The sequence below is a fragment of the Falco cherrug genome, chromosome 3 (genome assembly GCF_023634085.1).
Source record: "Falco cherrug isolate bFalChe1 chromosome 3, bFalChe1.pri, whole genome shotgun sequence".
In the NCBI taxonomy this organism is placed as follows: Eukaryota; Metazoa; Chordata; class Aves; order Falconiformes; family Falconidae; genus Falco; species Falco cherrug.
The window spans coordinates 29,905,595-29,925,969 of record NC_073699.1 but is presented as its reverse complement, the minus strand read 5'-3'; the positions used below and the strand labels follow the sequence as shown (position 1 = coordinate 29,925,969).

The window sequence follows — 20,375 nt, the reverse complement described above, 5'->3', positions numbered from 1 at the left end:
TACGGTATTTAATACACATCTAGTAATAACTGTGTATGTAATTGTCTCTATGTGATCAAAATCAATTATTGGACATACTTTTCCATTTAGATGCCAAATTAAAATTTACTGTCAAATGTGAGTGAGGTTTCTTTTTCCATTTAATAATGCTGGAACTAAGATTTACCACTCTGTGTGTAGTTCAACTTAGTATGTTGTAGCTGATTGAAGTATTGCTGTGAGATGCTTATGGGAATTTTCTCATGCTAAGTTGGTTTGGCTGTTGTTCAGAGACCCGTTTTCATAACTACTTCCAAACAATTTTGGTAAACTTAGAGATCTTACGTATAATAAGCCATTTCGTAAATTTTAGTCCTTTTAAAGTCTTGCAGAGAGACAACCACGCATTTGAGTTTTACATAGCAAAAGAGATATCTGTGAAAGGGAGTAATGGTAATGTCTGCTACTTTCACACACACCCCCACCTCCCACCCCTGCCTTGGATAAGCCAGGTGGCAGGCTGTGCTGTGACTTGCACTCTTTGATGAATGTGTATTTCTTGTGTGTTAAAGATGCTGTTTTTAAGGAGCGTTTTTGTTTATACCACTCTGCTTTCTTGTTTCTTTTGTCGGCTTTGTTGTACTATTCCACCTCCATTTCTGATCATTTATTAGTCTGTCCTTTTTGGCAATATTCAGTAGTCAATATCAGAGTAAGTAATTATTGAGAAATTTCCTACTATCCCGGATGAGTAGGCTTTTAAGACCAACAGGAGCTTTTTAATTATCTAATCTGATTTTCTTTTAAGAAGGTGTCTACAAATTACACTAGTTTTCCCTGATCTTTAGGGCTACTGTGAATCTACTGTTTCTTCCTTGGGCTAACATATGGCACCCCAAAAATTAGTTCGGTGCCTGGAAGTGTTTCTTGAGTAGACCTATGAAGGATTTCTTAAAAAAGAATCAGGATGTTTGTGGGGCTAGCAGCCCTAAGAAATTGAATATGTCTGGCCTTGTTATTGCACACTTGGAAGTACAAGAGAAAGCTTCAGCTGGTGATGTAATGATTCTGTCTGAGGTATATACTGCCACGGGGCTGGTGCTTGACCAGATGCATGCTCTGGGCTAATGGCACATGCAGCAGGGGAACAACAGAAGACTCTAGGGTAGAAGACAAAAAGACAGAGTACTTTCTCCCTTTTTTCTTTGGGGAGGATTAGGAGGAGGAGGACTATTTCATGTCCAGAACTTGTTACACAGGTTGGGACATTGTAATTTGACAAGTTTAATGGTATTAAATATAGCAGTAAACTTTAGTAGTAAACATTACTTGACTGACCTTGTGGTCTGGGACTGGTGGATATTTGGCAAAATGAGCTATGTCAGTTTTGGGTTGCATGAATGTGAGTGGGTGGATGGACTTAAATTAAGCCAAGTGTAATATTTGCATAGGAGCAGTGAGGGAGAAAATAAAGGGGGTGGGGACCAGAAAAGAAATGCCAAGTATGTTGGAGTCCTCTGGTATGTGGTGTGCACTATGTACTCCTACGTATTTGTTTCCTCATCACTGTGTGAAACATGCCAGATTTTTAGACTGGATAGGCAGCTCTTGTGTGTTGAGATTTTTTTTTTGTTGTTGTTTAATTCAACTGAAAAGCCCCACTGCTTTTCACTGCTTGCTCTTCCATTCCTGCAGTTTTCTGTCCTTCATGCCACTGATGGAGCAGTCAGCAAAAATTCCTTTTGGCAGCTCTCAGTTTGTGGTGCTTCTGAAGATACTTGAAGTTGAGGTTAGAGTTAGTTAAAATATTTTTGTGAAGATTTAATCTTGTTCAAAAAATTAAAACATAGAGGTGTTCTGTGTAAGAGAAATGCTCCTGTTGTCTTCGGTCATTTGCCCCTTGGAATAGAACCCAAAGCTACGGTGGGATGTTACTATATACTTGTTTTCTGCAGCTGTAAATGGAATTGATAAGGAAGGAGTAAGAAGGTGCAGTACCCTGAAACTGGTAATTCCCAGCCTTTTTTATGTGTGATTCTTCAGCAGCCTAAAGTGCTTTCCTGCTTTTAGGAAGGTGTGAATAATCTAAATGGTCACTATCCATAAATGTCTTGATGCAACCCCTTGAAAATCAGTGCTGTGCAACTTATTTGAACATACCAATGAAAGGCAGTGATTTGCAGGAATGAAAGCTCTGAAAGTGAAAAGCTAGTGTCTCTGTATGTGGTCTCCTCTTTAGTGTCTAATTACAGTACAAAGCTTTTATTCTAGAGCAAATCCCAGCTGGCCCTATCAAGTAGAAACAAGAGAAATGTGTTTAGAATCTTCTGCTATCTCACATCATGCTTCTTAAGTTTTGAGACATATAGGGTTTTTTATGTTTGGAGCTTAGGAAGTCTTCAGTCTGATATCAGAAAAATGTAATATTCAAATCCAAATACATGTAAGTAACTGTTTTTGTTGCGATTGACCTAAAATGATGTGGCGAGGATGGTTTGCATTTTAAAAGAAAAATCTATGCCTGTGCTTGGTTTTCTAAACCAAGCGTATTCTTATGTAATAAATAAGGTTTTCACTGTATATTTTGAACACTTTCTATAGACTAAAAAAGTCTATAATCTCTATAGGTTTTAAAAACCTTATCATACAGGCAAATGCTTCACACTGAAGTGTAAACCTGAGTGGGGGGAAATAGCAAATCAGGCAAAGATCTTTACAGAAGTAGATATGAAAAGTTATGGATGTTTATTACAAAAGTAACAGACCAAAAGTAACAGACAAAAAGTATTTTCCATGGCCTGTAACATACACCACATGCAAAGTTTTTGATTAAATACAAGGATACTTTTCTAGTAAAATATAACATTGTGAGCACTACAGATGAATACCTCTTACTTGATACTTCTCACGGAAAAGATTTTCCTACACTGTTTTGCAAAGCTGAGTACAGGAACACAGATTACTTGTGGAAAATGTTGTGCTGTATTCAGGCTATCTGTGTTTTTGTTTTAAAGACTGAATTTAGGGGAAATACTGCATAGCATTAATTTGGTCCATGCAGATATCTATGGGACCCTCTTATTTGTGCAAGTAGTTGTAAAATGTCTTAAAGTGTCAGATATAAACTTTTTCTTAATAGATAATGATATAAATATATATAGTGTGTATATCCATACACACTCATATGTACATACGTATCAGTTTAGCTATAAGTATATCTCTATATACTGTGTGTGTATATTAATTTTTTTATATACTACACTGATGAGCATTGCCATAGTACCTTCATAAAGTAGTCTTTCCTGGGAAGTAATTAAAGAATGTAAAATAGTACATTTGCACATAGGAGCAGAGGGTATATGATAGGCAAGTGTGCACATAATGTGATTATAATCCAGGCACAAAAGAACAGCAGAGGTGGAAGTATCTTTATTTTTTGAGATCTTATGCGTGGCATGCTAATTTGTAGTTGGAAATGATGTTTTAGTAAGCTGCCTCTGTATATCTAGAAGTATTCATAACTTAAGTTTATAGATAAGTTTGGCATTGACACTTGGGATGTAAAAATTTATAAGGAATTTAGATGATAACGCTGTGGCTAGTGTTATTTTTGTCAACTGGAGTTTTAATGAAAATCATAGAAGTATATATACAATCAATAATTTTACAATATTCTGTATCATGATTTGGCATGAAGTTTTGGCTTCATAATTTAGGTGCTCTTTGTTGTTAATATGTATTCTTGCTACTTTATTTTTCAAAGAGCTACTAAAATCTGCAGGTTATCTCCAGTATTGCATCTCTTGTTTTTTAACCATTACACTAAAATTGCAACTCCTTAATTGTATTTTAATTTTTATATTGTTTCTTCTATTTAAATTTATTCATCCTAATGCTGGTAAACTGTGGGATAGTTTAAAAAAAAAGACTGCATGTGGATAGAAAACAGCTGTTTATCATTTGGTAGGAATGCTTGCCTTGCCTACATGTAAGTGCCTGTGTGCTTCCACGAAGGAAGCAGGATTAGGATGAAGTTCTAACTGGCAGACCATGTTTCTAAAAACATACAGAAAGTCACAATGTAGGAACCACAGTTCAGTATATTAAAAAAGATGGATATATAGATGTGTGACTCATATCAGTATGATGCACGGTCACAATTGTGTCCTGTGGTAACTTTCTTGATATGTGGTGTATTCTTTAATTGAACCTCGTATTATACCTTAGAAACTTGTTTTGAGGCTCACATAGACATAAAAGGACTATTTAAGCGTTCACTGTGAAGTGGAGGTGTGTGGTTCTTTGCCTCCTGGCTTCTTGACCAGGAAATTTGGAAATAATGAAGTGCCAGCCTGTTAACTATATGAAGTCTAGATGATTTTTTTTTCTTATCAAGTATAAAACAAATACTTAATCTCTTAGTGCAATGAATCACAAACTTGTGTTCCCCAACAGTGAGTCTTGAGAAAACAGCTCTCAGAATCAGTTGACCACTCTTATTCAAGATTTCAGAAAAAAACGTGGCTCAAACTGATATGTTTCAGAGCTTTATCTTTCCAGAGCACTTTAACAATATGTATGTACCAGTACTTTGTGTTGAACAAACATAGTTTTTTAGGATGTTACTTGTTTATTTATTCACTTTAAGGGTGTATCATTCAGAAGGGATAGCTGCATTGTCCAACTTTGTAGGCACAAGTATGATATAGCTCAACCTACTCTGTGAAATGTAGGGTAAATATCTGGCCCACAGGCTGTCTGGGGGGGAAGGAGGGGAAAGTCAGTAGTGAGGAGACCTGCCTGGAAAGAAGTGGAGGGTGTCTGTATATGGTGGATTCAGGAGTGGATGAACTGTGGTCTGTGCCACAGGAGGGTGCTAAAGCATGAACCTGATCCCTAGGTGATTGCCATGGGGTGGACAATCCTGAATTGTTTTAATCTTTAAATTACTTGTATTACCTACAATTCACATCAAGACTTTTCTTTGTAAAGTGAGGGATTTGCCTTCTGAATAATGGAATTACTTGTTGCAACTGCTCTTCAGGACTGCAGATAAAAAACGTCAGTCGAGGAAAATGCTCTTTTCATTTGGTTTGAATGCAGTTGCACTTAAATGACTTCATAGTTTTGCAGGTAGTATGCTTTTAAGTTAGTTTTTGGAGAAGATAAAACTATCCACCGTTCCAACAAATATATACCATGTAAAATGATAAATATTGGAGAAACTTGAATGAGCTGATGACTTAATGGTGTGTTACCTGTACTCATAACAAACAAATTGATATAACATATTTCTTAACCTAAATGAATAGATAAAACCTGATGAATTATAGATTTAAGATAATATTTTTGAGTTTAGCTTTAAGTATGTTCCTTGGCCTACATTATTCAGTAGTTTTGTTACAGATGATGTTCCGTATTTTGATTTGAAACAGGATACGTTATTTTCTTCTTCCATAATAAATGCTCTCTGAGCTTTCCTGCTTGGCATTATATGAGATTAGAGGAAGTTTCCAGGCTTTTAACTTTCCCACACACATATTTTTTCCCCCAAAGTTCTTTTGAATCTTATTTCTTCACCCTGTTGTCCAATTTTTTATCTTTTTTTGCATGTGGCTAGAGTGTACAGTTGAATACAAACAGTAACAGTCCAGTCCCTCCAGCTTCTTTCAGAATATTTATGTTTTGTTCCCTTGGGCACTTAACTTCATTTCTTGCTGATGTTCATTTTCATCCCTCATTTTAAACCTGTACTCATTCTTTCGTTGCAAGTTAGATCAGGGATAAAAGAAAAAGTATTTTCCATTAAAAATTATTTGGACAGATTTTGGAGAAGGGGTTTTGCTTTTAATTTTATTCAAAAAAGAAACAACCCCAAAAACATTGTGATTAGCTTGTATCAGGGAAAGAATATTCATTTGAAGAATTTTGAATGTCAGGATTTGTGCAAGGAAGTGGCATGCACACAGCAGTTTCTAGAAGGACTAATAAATGCTGGATCCTGATAAAAAGTTCCTACTGTCTGAGAGGAGGCATGCTATATTTTAGACCAATATGATAAAAATTGACATGGTGTATTGTAGTTACTGAGTTCTTTTGTAAAACTTCAAAACAGTTACAATGTATTGTTGACAGTTACGCCTCTTAATATATAGCGTTCTGGTGGTTGTGTGTCATAGATTGGTGACTATTTTAAAAGATAAATTATTGTTTGTTCAGATTTAAGGTAATGTTTGAAAAGCTTTCTTATTTGAGAAGCGGTGCATTTTAAATAATAAAATCCTTGAAAAATAGTGTACACACATAGACTGACAATTGCAAAAGAAATGACTGATAAGTAAAAACTCCTTAATAAACATATTTTGAGTAAGTTACACCTATGTATACTTTTCCTACATTGATTAACCAGGAAGTTTTTGCAACCATCCAGCCAGCTTTGTAGTTTAGTCATTTTGTTAACTAATCTTATTTAGATAAGATGTAATTGATAAATTACATTTGGTGAAAATCTATTCTTCTGTGTAGTGGTGTTGAAGCTAACTTAGAAAGAATAAAACTAAATAACAAAATTTTAAGTGAGTTGTTACAAGTACAGTAGGACTATTAATGTGTAATTGAAAGTTTAAATACAAGCACTTTGGTAAAATTATTCTTGTTTTTATGGAAGATTTTGCTTGAGACCACTAAATAGCTGGAGATAATTGGAACCCTTCACTAACTCAGCTTCCATGTTTAGAATTTGATCAGCTGAAAAGTTAACAACTATGTAAATTAGGACAAACCATGTTTCAGCTGGGCATATAGAAGTCTCTAAAATTTGACATACTATTATACTCACCAAACAATTTTTAATTTGTTAAAGCTATTCAAATATGCATACATTGCATTAATAATACAATTACATAGTATTACATGTATGTGCATAGAATGCACAAGAAGTTTACTGCATGAGAATGACTATTGGAATAAAGTTAGGAAGTGAAGTTTTGTCTTAACATAGCACTAAAGCCATGAGTGTTCTTTTTGTGAGGATTGTGCCTAGTTCTTAAAAAAGGGGAAGTATTTTTTACTGGTGTCATGTTGATGTTCTAATCTGCTGTAGATCATACTTTACGCTGAGATCTTACTTTTTCTTTAATGAAATTCCCCATCTTTTGTATTTGCGGAATGTAATGAAAACTGTAGAGGGTTTCAGTATTGCAGTGCCTATGGCTGAGAAATCTCTTTCCTGTTTGAACCTCCCTGTACTGATAAAAATATCCTGAAAAGTACCATTCCCAGCTCAGGAAGAATTCCCTGGTGTGTGTTCTGTGGTGAATGGCCACAAGCTTAAGTCTGGCTTGGACTGATCTCAAACAGTAAGTGAGGAAGAAAGGGCTGCTAGACTAAAATCTATGACCCCAATGCTTTTCAGTTGTGTTGGGTTTTAAGCTTGATATCTTAGGGAAAGCAGATGTGCATGATTTTGTCTGTCATTTAGTTTTTTCTTCCTCTTCTGTTTTCACTGCTCCATTAAATTTTGAACCTACAGACTATTTCAAACAGTTTTGATGGAGAATTAGTCAAGTGAAGGATAATAACCTATAAATTTGTGAATATCAGTGGCAGCTGGGGAGACCCTAGTCAGTTAACTCCTTCTTCTGACATTGGCATAATAATCCACTGCCATTTCATTACCTCCTTTCCTCTCTTTCCATTCCCAGCAGCTGCCAAAAGCCAAACATTGCCCAAATGATGCTCAGCAATGAAAAGAGCTTGCTTGGACAGCAAGTATTCCAGGCAAAGCTTTGTGCCTCAGGCCTTTCCCTGTCATGTGTCAGAGGTTTGTTGTGATGTTAGAAATGTGAGACCTGGGAATTACTCAATTTGCTGGGGCCCTGCTGTAGGTATGCTGCTCAATACTGTTTGGGATTAGGAGAAAATTTGGTCTGGACAGTATTCTGCCTTCCTCTGAAGGAAGTGGGTGGCAAGGTTATGTTGTAATAAAAGTTATTACTACATCCTTGGCAGGTGCTTGGTGGAGGGAATTCTTGCACATGGGGTCTGGCTCTCTAATAAACTGCAGTAGGAAATGTGTTGGGGGAAGGTACCGCTGAAAGAAAGTGTGAAATGGAGCTGCAACTACAACCCACTTGGTCAGGGAGGGGGAAAAAAGTACCTTTAATAATGTGCCACCACAAAGGAAAGTGATGTCTTGGTGAAGAGTTTGGTGCCAGCTGAAATAGGGTTGGGGTCTAGTGGTAGCCCTTGAGCAGGTAGAATTGATGACAAGAGTGACCCGAATGGACCAAGTGTTTGCTAATAGTTCCCAGATGTTGTCTGATGTATCAGTGATGTGATCAAGCCATTCTTGGTTTGGTTTTCCTGCAGTATTCAGGACAACATAATTGATAAATGCTTAGAGAAATAGTGCTTAGCTACTCTTAATTAATATTTCAGGGGACCTGTAATAAGATGAGAGTATGTCCAGTCTTTGGTCCAGAATTTTCACAAATAGCACAGAAAAAAATGTAAACTGGCTTCAATACTGTTACTCTGCATAAAAGAAATGCAGTAGTGTAAGGAAAAAAAATAATGTTTGTGGTGCTGACCAGTTCAGTGGCTGGACCTGTCTGTGGGTGAGGTGGTCCTGTAACAGCCCCTGAATTGTGCATTAGGCTGGATGACAGCAGAACAGTCAAACTGTTCTGGAGTCTTCATGTGTGGATATAAAATGTTTCAACTTGAAATACATACTCTGTTTTGTTCAGACTTAATGTTTAGGAGAAATGTAGATGCCAGTTCTTTTAACATTCTTATCATTCTTATTAGGTTTGTGTTTTTTTTTTTTTTTTTTTTTTTTTCCTGAGCACAAGTTGGGAAAGAGTATAAAAATGTATGTCGCTTCTTGTCTCTTCTTATGTTTGCAGTCTGTTCTGTGGAGTGTGTTTCCTGTCACTGTTTCCTCCCAGTCCTTCAGGGTAAACTGTTCCAGCCACTCTTCCATCCTGTTTCCAGGCACAGAGACTATGTAGGGCAGAATGGTGCGTTTTAGGCCACATCCATCCTATATCAAGGATGCCCCATATCATCGATTTTTCTGAAGGAGCTCACGTAACATTAGTCTTTCTGCTACATCTCTTTTCCTGTCAGATCACCCTCGTGTGAGAATTACTTAGTTCTGTGCACTATGAGTTTTGTGGAAGAAACATTTAGGAGCTGCCTTTTTTGTTTCTTTTTTTCTTCTTCTCTGTTTCTTTTTTTCTTCTTCTCTGTTTCTTTTTTTCTTCTTCTCTGTTTCTTTTTTTCTTCTTCTCTGTTTCTTTTTTTCTTCTTCTCTGTTTCTTTTTTTCTTCTTCTCTGTTTCTTTTTTTCTTCTTCTCTGTTTCTTTTTTTCTTCTTCTCTGTTTCTTTTTTTCTTCTTCTCTGTTTCTTTTTTTCTTCTTCTCTGTTTCTTTTTTTCTTCTTCTCTGTTTCTTTTTTTCTTCTTCTCTGTTTCTTTTTTTCTTCTTCTCTGTTTCTTTTTTTCTTCTTCTCTGTTTCTTTTTTTCTTCTTCTCTGTTTCTTTTTTTCTTCTTCTCTGTTTCTTTTTTTCTTCTTCTCTGTTTCTTTTTTTCTTCTTCTCTGTTTCTTTTTTTCTTCTTCTCTGTTTCTTTTTTTCTTCTTCTCTGTTTCTTTTTTTCTTCTTCTCTGTTTCTTTTTTTCTTCTTCTCTGTTTCTTTTTTTCTTCTTCTCTGTTTCTTTTTTTCTTCTTCTCTGTTTCTTTTTTTCTTCTTCTCTGTTTCTTTTTTTCTTCTTCTCTGTTTCTTTTTTTCTTCTTCTCTGTTTCTTTTTTTCTTCTTCTCTGTTTCTTTTTTTCTTCTTCTCTGTTTCTTTTTTTCTTCTTCTCTGTTTCTTTTTTTCTTCTTCTCTGTTTCTTTTTTTCTTCTTCTCTGTTTCTTTTTTTCTTCTTCTCCGTTTCTTTTTTTCTTCTTCTCCGTTTCTTTTTTTCTTCTTCTCCGTTTCTTTTTTTCTTCTTCTCCGTTTCTTTTTTTCTTCTTCTCCGTTTCTTTTTTTCTTCTTCTCCGTTTCTTTTTTTCTTCTTCTCCGTTTCTTTTTTTCTTCTTCTCTGTTTCTTTTTTTCTTCTTCTCCGTTTCTTTTTTTCTTCTTCTCCGTTTCTTTTTTTCTTCTTCTCCGTTTCTTTTTTTCTTCTTCTCCGTTTCTTTTTTTCTTCTTCTCCGTTTCTTTTTTTCTTCTTCTCCGTTTCTTTTTTTCTTCTTCTCCGTTTCTTTTTTTCTTCTTCTCCGTTTCTTTTTTTCTTCTTCTCCGTTTCTTTTTTTCTTCTTCTCCGTTTCTTTTTTTCTTCTTCTCCGTTTCTTTTTTTCTTCTTCTCCGTTTCTTTTTTTCTTCTTCTCTGTTTCTTTTTTTCTTCTTCTCTGTTTCTTTTTTTCTTCTTCTCTGTTTCTTTTTTTCTTCTTCTCTGTTTCTTTTTTTCTTCTTCTCTGTTTCTTTTTTTCTTCTTCTCCGTTTCTTTTTTTCTTCTTCTCCGTTTCTTTTTTTCTTCTTCTCCGTTTCTTTTTTTCTTCTTCTCCGTTTCTTTTTTTCTTCTTCTCCGTTTCTTTTTTTCTTCTTCTCCGTTTCTTTTTTTCTTCTTCTCCGTTTCTTTTTTTCTTCTTCTCCGTTTCTTTTTTTCTTCTTCTCCGTTTCTTTTTTTCTTCTTCTCCGTTTCTTTTTTTCTTCTTCTCCGTTTCTTTTTTTTCTTTCAATCCAGCTGCCAGTTGCTACTGTAATATTTCTTACTGTTTGTTTTCTTCTTTGTATCTTTGACAGCTCTAGTCTAGGATTAGAACTTCACTGTGCTAGGTATCACACACAGAATAATCTTACAGAATTAAGATGCCCCTACCCATATTCCCCCAAACAAAAGCACTGGGCAAACTTCCTGTAACATGAGGAAGACTGAAATCTTTAAAAAACTTCTCCTAGGAGAAATTGCAGAAAAGCCATTTTGAGTTATTTCTATTTAAAAGCACTTACATCATGGTAGTTGGCCTCATAATTATTTAAAAACCAAAGTAAATGTATCAAAAACTTTACTGGATTTTCAGCTAGCAGTTTATAATATAATTTTTTTAAAAAAATATGAAGAAGATATTTGTACAAGTCACTTCCCTCACAATAACTTGCAAAGTAATTTTATTTCTTCTCTTGTCTTTGTTGTTGAGAAATTGAGGTATATTTCTGAGGAGCACTTAGTGGGAATAGCCTGTTTTATTTATGTTTGGCTCTATGGCTTCATCATAGGCTTTCAGACTCTTGACAGCTCCCTGTTGTAAACAAAAGCATGTTCCTCCCAAATACCTCAGATAATCAGCTAATCAAAACAGTAGCAGCATCACAGGGAGATGCTATTGCCCGGGAATCAATACACACAAAACACACATCCTGCAGTATCAGTGCAACAGACATACCACAGGCTTCTTGGTTTTCATTTGGGGCTGCTGTGGCAGCATTTTAATCTGTCCACAGCTTTGACATGGTTTTTTTTTAACTGATACTTCTATTTCAGAGTGCATTGTGCTATGCTAATAGAGAATTAATAAAGCTGATAACAGACTGAGAGATGTATGTAACTTCCTGATCTAGTGCAGGTATCTTAGTGTGCCTTGCTGGTCACTGCTACCATTAGTTTCTCTGATGCAACAAGATGCAAATGCCTGCTAACACCTTGTTAAATTATTTCTTATTGCTCCATTTTTGTCCATTATTCTTAACCAGGTTATCAGTGTTTATTCTCCCTACTCATCAAGGTGCTTTGCCACTGCACCTCTGCCCCAAATTCCTTGGTACTTCTTCATAGTACGTAAATTAAGGAGTTGACTTTGGACATGTGTCTACATGAAATAGTACTGTAAAAAAACCACCCTAAGTAGGAAAATAAAGACCTTGCATCATGTTCTCATCTGCCTTAGAGAAAGACGGAGCTTATCGTCTGAGTACTCACACTGAAGTATGTGTGAACTCCTTAATTATTCTACAAAATAGTAGCACAGTCTGATTTGGCTAGATCTTCTTTTCAGTATTTTTATATCATTATTTTTAAGTATGCATATATGTATATAATTTTAAAGTTAGTGTGCATTAGACTATTAACTCATACCTTCCAGAAGATTTACAGGTGTCATGTTTAGGTCACTGATTTTTCTGTTTCAGTGTTGTTATGCATCTAGTTTGCTGTTCACTAGAAAAATAATTAAATTCATTTTCTGTTGCTGTTTGTCGTTAACTCTTAGTAAAATCTTCTTTGCAGCATAACTGTGCAGTGAAATTATTGAGGCTGTATTAAGGTTGATTACTCGTTTGTAAGTATTGGTCTACCTGTGCTAGCCAGCAGAAGTGTCGCTGCAAGTTTAGACAGAGGTGTAGTATGAATTAATTTGTGTACGTGTATGTATATAATGCATATTGACAGTTGTACAGCAATGGAACATAGATACCTTTTTGAAACCAACATCTTAGTGCTTACAGTTTTAGTAAAACTTGTAGTGTAATTTTAAGAGAACATTTTTAAAAACTTGTATTGCTTTTTGTTTCATTTTTGCATGGAGAGAAATCATAGAGCAGTTTGGGATGCTGTCTGGAGATGAACTATTCCAACCTCATGCCCAAAGCAAGTCCAATTAGAGCAGGTTGCTCCAGGGTGTCACCGGTCAAATGCTGAATAGCTCCAAGGACGGAAACTCCCATCACCTCTCTGGGCAGCCTGTTCTAATACTTGATTACCCTCCTGGTGAAAAAGTTTTTGCCTTGCTTGGAATTGCCTGTATTTCAGATTTGTCAGAGGCGTACCGTGAGAAGATGAGTGGCAACAGACACAGAGTCTGGCTGCTTCTTCTCTGTACCCTCCCATCAGGTAGCTGCAGACAGCAGTGGGATCTCCTTTCTCCACGCTCAGCAGCTGCAGTTGTCTCTGTCTCCCCTGAGGGAGAACTTATGTGCCCCATCCCCCTAACCACCATGGTAGCTCTCCATTGGATTTTGGTTCTGGTACATCCATGTTCTTCTTGTTCTGGAGGGCCTTGGATGGGGTGCAGTACTCCACACAGTGTCTCCCAGGGGTCAAAGAGAGGGGAAGAATCATGACCCTGGCTTCACTCTTGCTGACACGCCCCACCACACAGTTGGCTGCCTTTGCAGCAAGGGCACACTGCTGGCTCACGTTCAGCATGCTGACCTCGGGACCCTTGGATTCTTTTCTGCAAAGCTGCTCTCTAGCAGTTTGGTTTTTAGTCTGTAGGGTTCCACAGAGTACCTCCATTGCAGGCATGGCGCTTGGTGTTCTCGTCTGGACTTCGCTGAGTTCCTGACAGCCCATTTCTTCAGCCTCTCCAGGACCCTATCAATAGCAGCTCTGGCCCTCAGCTCCTTCCCCTAGGTTGGTACCATCCACAGCCTTGCTGAGGGTGCGCTCTGTTCCATCTTCCAGGTCCTTAATAAGCCTGTCAAACACCGTGGGCTTGGTACTGATCCCTGAAGGATGCCACAAGTAACCAGCCACCAGTTGGACCCTTTGAACCCAGTAATCCAGCCACTTTTTCACCCAACTTATCTCCCACTATTCAGCTGGTGTCTCAACAGTTTGGGAATAAGGTCTGTGCGTAAGACTGTATCAAAGGCCTTGCTAAAATGAATTCATTCTGAATATTACTTTAGTCTTGCCACAGGCAGCTAACTATGTAGTCGTATAAGCACAGTCTACTAGTGGGAAATAAGTTCCTCTCTTGCGGTTTTTGCATCTTGCAACTTTAAGATATGCTTTACAGCAATAGAAATAGGTATCTTTTACTGGTTTGTAAAGAATATTAAGCTCATTGTTTTAGAAATGACAAAGGATCAGAAAAGGCAAAATTTTGTAGAGGAAGATAGAAAATGGTGATGGAGAACTCTCTGCAAGGTTGTGCAGTAGGTACTTAAGCTGGGTTTGGGTTTTAGAATTTTAATTCATAGCGGTTGGTTTTACACATTTTCCTATGTGTGTTTTTTAAGAACTCTGTTTTCTTTAACTTGATTTGATGAAAGCAGAGGGACAATATTTGCATAAATAGCTAAGTGATTCCCAAGAGAAAACATTATTTTCTCATTAAGCATACTTAAGAGGCATTTTGGAAGTCTTGCATATTAAATAGTTTATATGTATTTTAAAATGAGAAATTCTCTTTTTAAAGAGAAGAACAACTACGTATTTTAAATGTAGAAAACAGAGTAATGAATGAAGATGATAAATTCCACTTATTAGGAAAGATCATAATAAGCCTCATCTATTGTGTGTTCAGGTGTTGTCAATTGTAATTTGCTTTAAGTCTTGCAATAACTGTTTCATATTGCAGTAGAAAACTGACTGAGGAACTCGCATGTAAACTTACTAGCCTAGGTGTCTAGCTCGTTACTTGTGACTTGCATGGTTTTAGAAGTAACCATAGTGCTCTATAAAAGTGCTTCAGCTGAGTACCTGGTCAGACACATTTGCCAAAAGGGAAAAAGGAGCCTGGTTGTGCAAATTTCTGTTTGTCCCGATTCAAGGTGTATTTGTATAACACCACCCGTAAGCTGGACTTCATGTTAAATTTTTTAGGTATTTAGGCTTTACTTATGATGCAAGTTAGTGGGAAAAGATATTTTTGTGACTGTTATTTTCGTTACAAGTCATCTCTCTAGATACATCATGAGTATTTTTAGTTTTCCACTTTTGTGACTGTTGTTTGGAGTCACTCTTGTTAATGCTCAAATGAACAGGCATTTACCAAATCTCATGCTGTAACTATAGTTATTAGCACTTTTAGAATGTAACTCCCTTCCCACCCCCAGTATAATTTTGACTTCAACTTTAAAATGTTTGTCGTCTGGTGTGAGGTGGATTTATGGGAGCGCAGTAGTTTTAGTGCCTTTTGGCTGGGTGTTTCTGATGACATCACTGTGATCTAGACACAGTGTGTGACTCTAGTTGGTTCCAGTGTTAAATAGTTTCATAATTATGCTAGTTTTGGCAGTTTGCTTGGAACTTTTTCCCATCTCTTTAATGAACATGTTTTAGTTCTGGGCTTATGAGACAGCCACATGTTTGAAAAATTAATAGTGTACTCTTAAAGTTAACGTTGAGCAGAAGCGTGCAGATGCAGAAAGCTTTTGGATATACGCATACAAAGGAATGTAGTTCCTATAAGGTCGTGGCCACTGTTATCTTCTGGTGATTAAAGAATGCAATGTTTGTTTTGTAATGTATCAATAGCTGTTGTGAAAAGCGGTTGGTGTGCATGCTCAAAAAAGCTGCATGCAGCTCAAACGTTTTTAATAATTGCGTAATGTAAGGAGACGAATGGATATTGTCCAGGATGAAAAAAATGTTTTTCAAATGTGTGGTCAGGTTGAATTCTGCTTTAAAGTACGTGTGCTGTGTTATTTCATGTGGTTTAAGTCACATAGGTATATTTCTGAGATAAAATTTTGTGTTGCATTTTGGCACCATCTTGGAACATGTAAATTTTTTGTTTTGATTACACTTAGGTCCAACTTTCTCTAAATGATTGAAACCATTTTCCACCACAACAGACTTGTGGCTCAGGGAAGTATAAAAAGGTTATTGTATTGAATTTATTTCTAGGTTAAGATTTGAGACTTTCTTTCAAAATTAGCACAATCTAAGAGTTTTCTGCTCCTTTCCTTTAAAACAAACACCCCCCCACACCCCCAGCCTAGTGTGCTGGTGTGTATTCCTAACTCTTATGAAAGTGGTAAAAGCTTAAACCACTCTTACATCATATTTAAGCTTTAATCATATACAGTATTACTAAAACGTTGCATAGATTTTGCGTGAAGTTATGAGAAGATTGATTGTGTAACTACACAGATAGAAAAGTTAAACCTGAACGTAGTCAGGCTTCACACAGTCAGCACTCCAAAAATAGAACGCCTTCCCCATACCCCTGCCTGCCCTTTCGTTTTCTTATAGCCAACATAGATATTAAGAGGCAAGCATAAGTGTGATCCTATCAGATCAAATCGTTAAATAATTGCACCGCAGCATTCTGTACAATCCACAACTGAGAGGAAAGAAGGAAATGTGTTAATTGAGGTGTTTGATCACACTGATGTCTCATGTGGTTTTTTTAGTTTTTTTTTTTTAAAAAAAAATCGAAAAATAAATAGCAGTATGGTGACTCATCTGAAAAAAATATTTTCATGCTACATGTGAACTAATTTCCAAGGCAGAGGGTATGGTTAGAAGATATTTCAAAAAGTTTAGCTTAAGAGTCTATGATCTAATTCTCAGTAACCTGGAGACATGAAGGAGAGGTGAGCCTTTCTCATTAGAAAGTATACATGCTGATGAACAGACTTTCATCACCCTTGGTTTAAAAATAAAGCAAAAGCTGTTGTTATTGCTCAGGTATGCCATGAAGAAAGGGGTGGCTTTCTAATGAAATTGCACTGTAGTTAAAATTCTGAGAGAGTCTTCAGGAGACTTTTTCCTCGATGAAAAGCATCAGAAAGTTCTCAGAGATAAGAAAGCAAACAAATGCCCTCCAAACAGAGTTTATGCTTAACACCCGTTTCATTTTTTCATGCGTTGGAATGGGAAACTCCTCTATGAATGAAATGGCCAATTAACCATAAAATAAAAATCAAGAAACAGCTCATTTCAATACTGGATTGATGTCTGGAAAACCTCAAATACTTTATTGTAGCTCACCCTCCTTTAGAAGCTGTCTTCTACCCTTCTAAAGTATGAATGGGTTTGTCTTCAGCAATTTCTCCAAATAAGTTCAGTCTTCTATTCCCTCTCCTCCCCAGGCTAAGATTATCTTGCTTTTTTTTTTTTTTTTTTTTTTTTTTTGTTGTCTTAGTGAATTGGTGTTTCCACTTTATCAGAGAATTTTCCTTTGCATTCTCTTTTTCTTTACATGGAGTGGAAGGGAAGAAACTGTTTTCAAGTGTTTTTGAAGTTGTAGACTTCTACTTGAAATGTATCATTACATGTAACTTTTTTTTTGTATTGCAAAAAAAAATTAAGAAGCAAGTAATGTGAAGATTCCATTTTGTAATTTCTCTGAGATGATTTAAAATGCTAGCTAGTGTACAGGGAAACACATAATCTATCCTGTAGAAAAACACAGCACTGTAAGCTGTTTGCTTTTTGGTGGTTAGAGGACTTAAGAATATTATAGCTTCATATTGCAGTACTTGACATTTGTTCCCCAAAGCCGCCTTCTTGTGAACATGTTGCATGATCCTAATAGTGCTATGACCCAGAGAGCGTTTCACTCTTTCTCTGCAAAAGACTACATCTACTGAGAGATAATTTGGCTTGGATCAAAAGTTGTAAGAATTTGCTTCCTCTCTAACTTGCTTTTCTAAAGAATATTTGCGTTACTTTTCTTGGCTTTCTTGCACTTGAGTCTTGTAGTTAAACTGTCATTCTGGAATGTAATGGGAATATTAGTGGGGTATTTAAAACTCTGAATTCAGCTAATTAAGATCTTGTGTATGCGAATTTCAACTTGTAAGGCTTATATCATATTATCTAATTGAGCCATGTTTCCTGCTTCTGAATTCCTTAAGGTGAGTAAGCAGTATAAAAGCTCAAGATGAGCTGGTTCCCTCTGTTCACTTATCTTTTCTGGGGCCATGTTTTACTGTTTTAGAAATATGCAAAAATACTTTGTTCTGTGAACTGGCTTCAGTTAGCTATATTAGGAAGGACATGACTGATATCTTGGAACTGTCTGAGCTGGTTGCATGAGCAGGCATGTAAGCTCATAAAATTCAGTAGTTTCTCATATTTGTTTTGGTAGTCTGCAAGGCACTGTCTTTGAAGGAATGTTTCAGCAGAAATGCAACTAGATGAAATGTGTTCTGTTGAAATTAATAATTGACTGAGGTGTTTGGGTTTTTTTAAATAAAAGTGAAAATATTAATTATAAATAATTTTTTATGTTGCCCAGCTTGTTTTGTAATACTTTCTGTAGTTAGACGCGTGTACAGGATTGAATTGATGGGAAAACAGCAACAGAAGTTTCATTTACCAAACCTTTACCAAGTCATTCTCCCCACATTTATTTTATTTGTGTTTGGTTGACTCAGTTGCTTTCTGTTCTTTTTAGCAAGAAGACCATGAAAGTTGTGGTTCCAGTTCAACAAACCGCAGTACCACAGAAAGCATCAAGTCAGCAGTAAAACCACGACGAGTTCAGCAGTCTGCTTCTCCTGACTCCGATTTACCTCCAGGTAATCCGTAATTTCAGAAGCTGGATTGTATTGAAGTTATAGAAAATACCTAAATTTCATTCAGGTGACCACAGTGTCTAAGTTAAACTGCTATATTTCTCTCCACCTACAAATCACGTAAAGGTGAGTGAAATACACAAATATTATGAAATGGAACCACATTGCAAAAAACCATAGTTAATCCTTTTATCTTTTTCCTTCCATTTTGTTGAATTTTTAAATTTACAGAACTAGTTTATAACACAAGTTAGATCAGTGTGAGAAACATACTACAGGGGTAGTGTGTTGGATTTTTATCTTCTGCTACTCCGGTTCTTCTGTTTCAGATCACTCTGTTTTCTACTGCTCATTAACTGCTCAGTGGTTCACATTAAGCTGTTTCTTGTATGTTTTCAGACATTTTGTTTTGAGATTCTTATAGAGTTGTTTGAAAGGTAAGGTTCTTCCTTTATAAGGGTTTGAGAGTATTAATTCTGAAAGATGTTTCTTATAGAGGTCTTTACCTACTGGTGGTCACCACTTTCCCCCCTTACCCTCACCCTGGCCCTGAATTCGGCTCAATTGAACTTGGAGGTATTTCTATGATAAAAAAATGTCTGAGGAACTATATGTATGATTACTGTTGATTCTGAGTTTGCACAGAAACTTGGGAGTGTTTTTTTGTGTAGAAAAATGAAACTGGAGAGTACTGGGAGGAACTGCAGTTTGGCTTCTCGTGGCATGTCATTTTAGAAGGGTTACAAGATGTGACAGTTTTGTGTTAGGCTTTTTTCCTGTCTTTCGTTAAGAGAAAGTTTATACTTGCCTTGAACAAAGGAGAACATTGTAATTTAGTGTGTGGAATATTATATACTACAAAGTATCATCTTGCTTTGGAATGAGTACTTGAGGAGCCAAGTTTGGAGGCTCTCAAAGCTCTGACGTCCAATAAACTCCAGTAGCTTGGATTTGCAGGACTCTTGGCATCCACCATTTCCTACCATGGACAGCACTGCAGCTCTGCCAGTGCCTTGGCTTTGGTTCTTTGGGTCTCACCTTGAACAACTGGAATCAAAGGCTTGCCAAAGAATTAGATGGCTATGTTGCCTTCAGTGACAGTTTTAGGGTTTTGGTTGCCCAAGGTTGTTTCTGTCAGGGTTACCTGTGGACCTTCCAGAAAGGTGTGGTCTTAGTGAAAGGCTGGAGGTCTGCTTGTTGTAATGTCAACATCTGATGAAGTTAAAACATTTCAAAAGGTATGTGCTTCCACAGATCCAGATGCAAGATGTGCATTGAAAATTGGTTTGAGTGTTGTCTTTTATGAATAGTTGTGGTTCTTAATAAGTGTGCTCATATGAGTTGCACATCTTGTATTTGCAGTACCGTAGCAAATTACCAGGTCTGATGCCTTCCTATATTATTATTTGATAGATTCTGTCTATGTACTTTGTGATTCTGTGAAACTGTAAGGCAGTATCACCTCCTTCATTGTAATCACATTGCTTCTGCAGCTGTATAGACTGTGTGGGTAGGGAAGTCTAATGATTCAGAGGGCAGTAGTGAAATCTTACCTTATTGAATGGACTGTGATTTATTTTCCGTGTGGTGAAGTTCTCTAAATACAATTGGTTGTGGGTTTTTTTTGACGCATAAATAACGCTGTTTAATATAGAGGTTCTATGTAGTAAACAGCTTCCATGAGGACTAGAGGCCTCCTTATAGGAAGATTCTATTCTCTGTGGTATAGGATATGCTTTGCTAAGCTTTTACTTGCACGTCCTGGGTTTTAGTAAGATGTTGAGTCATCTGCTTAATTTGTTTGATTTCGGAGGACATAGGCGTTATGCTACTGTTGTAATTTGTTGAAAGATTTGTTCTTTAGCTCCGCTATTCTTAGAGATGGAGCTGGTTAAAGCTTAGCTAAAGATAAAGCCTTGGTAATAATAGAGCACTGCTAAACGTAAGGTATTTAGATGTGACCAGTCTGATGATATCAAGTGTAGTACTACCATGTTTTGGAGAGTTGGATCTGGAACTGCAGTTGTAGTTATTACTGTGCAGTGCAGCCTGCTGGGTACTGGAAAACTTGGAAAAAGCATACATGTGGATTTTTACCTCGGGAGAGGATTTACCTCTACAGATTTTTCTGATATTTTTAGTCACTTCATCATAGAAT

General features: G+C 36.6%; 1 protein-coding gene across 9 annotated transcripts in view; it reads left to right on the top strand.

The window, feature by feature from the left end:
* VPS13B (vacuolar protein sorting 13 homolog B) overlaps positions 1-20,375 on the top strand; it is a 478,367-nt gene that overhangs the window by 31,457 nt on the left and 426,535 nt on the right. For all 9 annotated transcript variants that reach the window (XR_008731554.1, XR_008731556.1, XM_055706070.1 and 6 more), the window contains exon 4: positions 18,097-18,220. Coding sequence is in view for 7 of the 9 variants with exons in the window: in XM_055706070.1 (XP_055562045.1) it covers positions 18,097-18,220 (124 nt within the window). In the remaining 2 variants the exon portion in view is untranslated. The remainder of the gene's footprint in view (positions 1-18,096; positions 18,221-20,375) is intronic.